This window comes from Agelaius tricolor, unplaced genomic scaffold, assembly GCF_023055355.1.
Source record: "Agelaius tricolor isolate 1412-34295 unplaced genomic scaffold, bAgeTri1.0.p SCAF_38, whole genome shotgun sequence".
Lineage (NCBI taxonomy): Eukaryota > Metazoa > Chordata > Aves > Passeriformes > Icteridae > Agelaius > Agelaius tricolor.
The window spans coordinates 5,248,279-5,255,743 of NW_027269298.1; the positions used below are offsets into that span (position 1 = coordinate 5,248,279).

Below are 7,465 nucleotides of genomic sequence, written 5' to 3' on the forward strand. Positions count from 1 at the left end.
GCCTGCACAAGAGAAGGTGTAACTAACACCCAGGAGTAGCTCCTCTGTGACGGAATTTAGCGGGTGAGCGACTTCGTTGTGTGGCAGGGACAGCGTTTCTGTTTCATGTGCCAAATGTATCCCTTTGTCTATTGATTTATTTTTTCTTTTAGATCAGTCTCAGCGGGGTAGCCTCTTCACACTCTTTCTGAACAATCCCTTAATGGCATTCCTGTTTGTCTCTGGATTATCAAGCATGCGCCGAGGATTGTGGGAGAAGTGTCAGGATTACCTCCGGAAAATCAACCGGGACATTGCCCAGCTGCTGACCCACTCCCGCTCCATAGGTACGGCCTGGCCAGGCCCAGCTCAGCCTCTGGGGGGTCTGAGCCTTTCTAAACTGGGCTTTCTCTGCCTTCTCTACAGATCAGTCCTTCCTTCAGTTTTTTGGGGATGAATTCCTTCGCTTGCTTCTCACGAGATTTATCTTCTGTTCGGCTACGATGAGGATGCACAAAATCTTCCGGGTATGCAGGGATGTGTGTGCTTTGTGGGAGCTCCAGGCCTGCAGAGCTGCCCTGGTCAGGTGGGAGGGCCAGGGTGACCTCAGAAAGGGACTGATGCTCACATGCTGCTCCTGCAGCTTGCACTGAGGCTGTGCCTTTGTGTCTCTCCAAAGGCACGGAGCCGTTGGCTTGCAGGAGCCTCATCCTGCACATAACACAGCAGGCACACTCCAGTTCAATTATGTCACTCTGGACAGCCTTGTCTGCTAGAAAAATCCCTCTCTATAACTTGGGATTATTATTTCTACACAACCAAAAAGGTATAGAGCAAGAATATAAGGGGAAGTGGGGAGGAGTGGGTCATTATTTCTGGAATGTGTTCATGTGAATGGGTTTTGAAAGGTCTTTGAAGTGTAAATGAATACACTAAATAGGAAGATGGTATTTTTGCCTCCCTGTTGGTTAAAGCTGTGCCAGCAGAGAAGTCTGCTCTGGATCTACACCATTTTATGTGAGTGTTGGCATATAAACTGCCTGCTCCATTTTAAATGCTGCAGGGAAAAATGGGGCTGGAGCTTTGAAAGGTGCAGTATTCAGTTGTGGAACTGCAGATGTCCAGCAGCTCTCCAGGCCTAAGTCAGCTACCTGGGCTGCTCTGATACCAGGGAAAAGAAATAGGTCTGTGTCAGTGGGGAGAGATTTGCCCCCAATGTCTTAGATATTTGTTTTAGGATGAGATGAATCTCCCACTGGAGATGCTTACATGTCTGTAATTTCAAGAAATGAACTCCAGCCTAGTAGGTAAGTACAGGTGAATATTTTTTGTCTCTTTTAGTGGTTTAATTTTTTTTTCCTGCAAAGCCTCAGTGAACATACCAATAACTATCTGAGATGAGCAGGCATTTGTATTGCCACTGTGACCATCTATGAATCAATGGAAAGAGAAAACTGAAAATTCTAGAATGTTTTCTGTCTCTGCCATACTGAATAGATGAGGTTGAAATTGGCCTTTTGCAGTCTTCTTCCTAGAGGGTGTGAAAGAAATGAGTGTCTGATTCTCTTTGTTTTCACTGTCATCTAGCAGGAGACTCGAAATTATCCCGAATCTTATCCTCAGCTGCCAAGAGATGAAACGGTGGAGAACCCTCACCTCCAAAAGCACATTTTGGAGCTGGCTTCCATTCTGGATGTTAGGAATGTTTTCCTGGAAAACACACTTGATGACTATTAAAAGAAACTGTCTTACTGCAAAGGGGATTCCCTGGCCACAGATTTTGAATGGTGCAGTTTTATAATGTGAAAATCATAAAAGGAAGTACTTGATTTTATTTTTAAATTTAGGGCCATTATTTTAAAAAGTAATAATAAACAGCTGTTAGTTGAGCTGTTCCATTCTGTATGGGGTCAATTTTATAAGCAGAAGTTTTCATGTCTTTTAAATGTTAAACTAAAGAATCACTAGAGGTTTATTTCTGGTCTTGTGGCTGTCAACCACATTTCCAACAGCTGATCCTAAGCATAGAAGTATTATTGGTTACCTTTAGCCCACATTTGTGGAAATCCTTTATTTTTATACAATTTTAAGAAATTGGAAAGAAAAAAATCAACAGAAAAAACCAATATTTTATCCCCAAAGAGTTTGGATTTGAAATGGTAAAGATGGAACCACACAGTGCAAACCAACAATAGCAATAACAGATTCCTTCATAACAAATATATTTTTTCAGTCTTAGGCAAGCGAGGAGACAAAACTGTGGGCAATTAAATTGCATTTGGAGCAGTGTTTTGAAGTGAATTTGTAAAGATACTTAATGCTCCCTATAAGATTGATGCAGCAGTTTTCTGTATGAACTGTACTGCTGGCCAAGGACCTGGCTGGGCAAGGGGTTCAATAGTGAACAAACTGCAAACCCTGAAGGTCAGCCCCCACCTCTCAGTGTCATGTGAGGCATCCTGCCACAGGAGGAGGGGGCATTCTTCAGTTTGAGGTACTTTTAGAAATTCCAGCATTTCCAGCAGGTGTGTGGATGGAATGTGTGGCTCCCACAGCATGAGCAGTCCCTGGCAGAGCTGAGAGGATGTCCTGCACAGTGCTGTACCTGTCCCTCGTGTGTCTGACCCTGCTGTGCACAGCCCCAGAGAGGTGCTGATGTTCCCTTGCAGGTGAAGCCAAGTGGGAGCTGCCAGAGCTCCCTGGATGTTTTGCATGCCCCCCCCCAGGCTCAGTCCTGCCCTCAGGAGCACCAGGGGCTGGAACTTGGCAGCACCATCACTCCCCAGCCCAAGAGCTCGGCTGGGTGGGTGTCTGCAGGAGGACAGTGGCCTCTGGGAAGGGGCTGGCTGGAGAAGGCTCTTGTGGCTGCTGGAGGAGGGCTGGCAGGCTCATTTGGGACTGCTCTGGCAGCTCCTGGCAGTGCAGGGGAAGCAAGGATGAGGGAATGGAGATACTTTAAACTATTAAATGGAAAAGCCAATTGTCACTGTTCCGTGGGCTGCTAGGAAAGAAGTGAGAGGACAAGTCCAGCCAGTGCTTTTTGTTTAACCCCAGCCATGCCTCTGTGCTTAGGTGGAAACCGTGCAGAACTTGGTGACTGTTGCAGTGTCATGGCAGTCCTGGGTGCAGAGCATCACCCAGGGTGTGGTGTGGTCAGCCAGAGCAGCCTGGTGGATCTGTTCTGCTGAGGGAGCACAGTGTGGAACAGCAGGAACGGCTGCAGTGTAGCTGGGGAGTTTGCATGAAGGTTCTTTGTAGCTGGGCTGAAGCTTGCACCATCCATTCTTTATTTCCCAAGTGTACAAAACCCTGTGAATGCTTTGTTTGTCCTAAGCAGTTGTGAAGCTGGTACATTGAGACCCCCCACCCCTTGGTGCTGCTCTTTGGACTCTGGCAGGACTTCCTTTGCCAGGCTGTGGAGTCTGTTGTGATGAGTGTGTGTTGGTGTGTGCATGTGTGTGCTCGGCGTTTGTGTGTGTATGTACAGTACACATGCATCTACTGCCTGGTGTAAATTGTAAATATGTATATATGTACAGGTACTTGTATATGTATTAAAAAGAATGAACCACTACGATGTCTATATACAAAATTTATATATACACACATACGCCATGTTGGGTGGATTCCACAAGGTGCTGCAGATCATTTGTGGTTGTACTAAAGGTTATGGCTCTTCTGCCACTGTAATTTGCTGTTTCCAGGGACTTATCCTTGGACCTTGAAGTAATTGATAACTGATTCCAGGTACAGGAGCCCTCAGTTAGCCAAGGGAATGGTATCCCTGTATGCATTACAGTGATAAGATCCATGTATTACTGTGAAGCTGATCCTGGCTTTTCTGCCTGGTAGGAGGTCCCCAGTTGCTAAAATGTGGGATTGTATGTGGAGGCTAAAGATGCAGGAAGCCTTTAATGCAGCAGCAAGTGAGAGGCAGGTTATCTGTTGCCCTGCCTGCTGTTCCTCTACCAGCAGCGTTCAGCTTGCATGGAAAAAGGGAATTGAGTTTTCCCCAGCTCACTGCCTTCCAACCAAATGCTTTTGCTTTGCTTTAGCTTTTGCTTTGATGAAGCTATTCCTTTTTTGGTTCCATCTCTGTGGAAAAGAAAAGAGTATGCTGTTTCCAAGCATAGGAGTGATGATGATGATTATTCCACTCGTGTGGGCTGGTGAACCTCTGGGATATTGCTTGTGAACTGACTGGGAAAGCCTTGGTGGTCCTTACCTTTGTTTAGGCTGAAGTGGGGAGTCCTTGCTGGTGACCTGAGAGGCTTCTACCATTTGCAGCCCTTCGAGGAAGTTCTGTTTGCTTTTTGCCAAGGTAGATCTCATCAGAGAAGAATGCACTTTTTAAAAGAAGAAGCTGGAATGTAGGAGGAGAATATAGGCCTTAAAAATTAGTTCAGAAGCTGAACTTAACAGCAATGACTGTCCAAGTGAAAAATTAGTTTTTGAGGTTCCTAATTCTCCTCTTACCCACTGATCTTTGTTAGAAGGTCCAGTGCTGGGATGTTCAAAGATAAAGATTTCACTCCTGTTGTGTTGGGAGGAGTATGGAATTGTACTGTGGAAGCAGAGGGCTCATACCCTCTGTCTGCTCTAGCTGTAGCTAGGACAAGTGTCTGCTCTTGGATTTTGAGCCAGCCCCTTCTTTCCCACCCAAAGAACTGCATTCAATATGAAAATGTTGATATTTTCCCCTCCAAGTAAAAGCTTGTCTTGTTTGAACTAAGTCATTCTGAACTTGTGCTACTGTGTGCTCTGTGCTATGGTCGTAGGTACCTCTCGGTGTATGCTTGTGTGTACTGAAGAAAATCTGGTTTTGTATCTCGCAGTCCTCAGTGTGGAAGCCAAGCAAAGACTGAACCATTTTAAAGTGAGAAGAGAACAAATCCTTTTCTTCTCAGGCCTGATGCCTTCCCTCTTGTCTCGCTCTCCCTTTCTCCATGTATCTTTATTGCTTATATTAGCGGAGAAGACTTGCCAGCACCAGGCAATGCCAAATTAAAGGGGTAAATTCTGCATGTAAAACATTGAGAGGACAAGGTGAACTGGACCAGCTGTGTCCTTACAGGACTGCTCCTGCCTGGCTCCCTACTCCCTGCATGTGGTGTGCTCAGATGAATCCTGCTCCCACAGTAGGTTTGTGCTCCTGCTCAAAGTGGCTTTGGAACATCTCGCCAAAGTTACTGCTGTTGCCTTTTTTTCCCCTTTGACTTCTCAAAATAACAGTGTCAGGGCAATGCAGGGTTATGAGTCTTTAATGCTCTGTTTTTTCATTCCTCCTGGGATGTGATGTGTCATTTTGCTTTGTGCACCAGCTAAATGGAGCACTAACTTCCGTGAGCTGTGCAAACAGGACTTGCTCCCTGGAGTACTTTCTTGAGAAGTTTCAGGACCTTTCTTTGAGTAGTTCATCAAAATAATGTCTGTCAAATCATGACTGACTAAACCCCTCAAGACTGTTCCCCAGGGAGATGTGCAGAGATGTCTTTAAAGGATCATAGGAAATAGATGGGGGCAACAGGAAATCTGGCTTCAATTAATCATCTTCAGAAGCTACAATTTGAGTATCTCTGGTCAGGCTTCTCCCCTCAGGATGGGATGGAAGTGCTGTTCCATAGGCCACCCCTGGCTCGAGTTAGGAAGTACCTCCCCTGCCTCACTGCCTCCCGTGTCCTGTAACCATGCTGTGCTGCAAGTCTGCTCTTCCCAAAGCTAAAAATCTTGGAATCTGTCTGAACAAGTGTTTTGTCTTGAGGTTTCTTTTGTAAAAGCTTTACCTGTGTTCGATTCCTCAGTAACTGTCAGTGAGTGCAGCTCAGTGGTGCAGCAGCGGCCGAGCCTCACTCAGTCCTGGTGGTGTTGGGGGCTGCTCCTGGGGCTGAGGGAGCTCTGCAGGCAGGAACACTTACATGAACTGGGGAAAAAAATTCATACAGAGAGCTGAAAACTGCTCTGTGCGCCTCGTAAGGTCAGACTGGACAGAGCAGCCGGGCAGAGCTCTCCAGAGATGATGATAAGCTGCTGAAGGGGCTCTCCTGTATTTGTAACGTTAGACTTTAGAGCAATACTGTTCTGTGACCAAATGTATTCAGGTGCTTTGAAGATCAATAGAGATCTGCTCACTAGAGCAGAGGATAAACATAACTGCTTCAGATTTAGGAGTGACAACCACTTTTTGTTTTCCCGTTTAAGCCATTGCCAAGACTGAGGAGAGTTAGTTCAGGATTTCTGAATCTGACATTTTTTGGGGTTAAGGACTGTCTCTGAATTGTGCCCAGAGGCACGCACAGATGTTTTGTTCCTGGTTTGATTCCCGCTGGGAGCAGACCCCAGCACAGCTGGCTGGCCTGCAGGAGCCCCAGAGCAGAACAGATGTCACCGGCCCAGCCCCAGCAGCCGCTCCTTCCAGAACAAACCCTGCTGGGAGGATCTGCCCCTTGACTTCACAGATCGCTTTTGGCACGTGTTGTTGATCGTTCTGCCATTGAACTGGTTTGTTGGGAGCAGGATTCTGCCTCGTGCAGGCTGAAAAGCACAAGTGGCTTCTGCCCTGGGCCAGGCCCAGCGAGAAGAGGAGGGGAGCGCAGGTGGGAGCGTTCTGGGAATGCAGAGGGACCGTGCCTCGGGCAGCCCAGCTGCGGAGGTACACGGAGCGTTTTGCCTCTCTGAGAATCAAATTATTTATTACCAAAAGTAATTTTATAGTGAATTGGTTTAAAGTTATTTTACAGCTGTGTGCCTGTATATCGTATTTTGGTAAAAACGGATATTTTCCTTAAAATATATAGAGATATATAAATAAACTTTTTTTGGAGCAAATGGACTTTTTTGCAAGGGATCTGTAATCGCCAAAGCAGTGTGATGCCAGAAGCGACTCTGCCGTTGTTCGGGGAGGGAAGGAGCGTGTTTGTGTTACTGCTGGACACTGCGGGGAGGAGCGAACCGCGATGGACCCGGGCCCCGCCGCCTGTCCCGCTCCGGCCGGGCACCACCGACCAGCGCCAGCCCCGCGTCCCGCTCGTCACCGCCTTTCCAGCCTTTCCAGAGACTTTGGAGCAGATTTCCGTTCGCTTTTGTCCCCGCCGCGCCGGGGCCGCTCCCGCCCGGTGTTCGCGGTTGTGCCGTGTCCGAGCCGTTCTCTGTCCCTGTCCCGGCCGCCGCCCCGGCCCCGCCGGCGGACTGTGCTGTCAATAAACTGTGATAAACGCTCGTTCCGAGGCGCCTGCTCCGCTCCGGGCGGGGACTGCGGGAGGAGCGGGGCTGGGGGACGAGCCGGGCCGGGAGGGGAGGGAGAGGAGCGGGGCTAAGGGACGAGAGGGGCGGGAGGGGAGGGAGAGGAGCGCGGCGAAGGGACGAGCTGGGCCGGGAGAGGGGCGGGAAGAGCGGGACAGAGGGACGGGACGAGCCGGGCCGGGAGAGGAGGGAGAGGAGCGGGGCGGAGCTCGGTCAGGGGGCGGGGCTCGGGCTGAGGGCGGAGCGG

General features: G+C 48.4%; 1 protein-coding gene across 7 annotated transcripts in view; it reads left to right on the forward strand.

The window, feature by feature from the left end:
* Nucleotides 1-7,197, forward strand: part of SCAI (suppressor of cancer cell invasion) — a 38,180-nt gene extending 30,983 nt beyond the window's left edge. For 6 of the 7 annotated variants that reach the window (XM_071454309.1, XM_071454311.1, XM_071454306.1 and 3 more), the window contains 3 exons: nucleotides 153-326; nucleotides 406-506; nucleotides 1,567-7,197. In XM_071454309.1, coding sequence (XP_071310410.1) covers nucleotides 153-326; nucleotides 406-506; nucleotides 1,567-1,716 — 425 coding nt within the window. In that variant the 3' untranslated portion in view covers nucleotides 1,717-7,197. The remainder of the gene's footprint in view (nucleotides 1-152; nucleotides 327-405; nucleotides 507-1,566) is intronic. The other variant, XM_071454312.1, reaches the window with a different exon arrangement.
* Nucleotides 7,198-7,465: the final 268 nt, after the last annotated feature.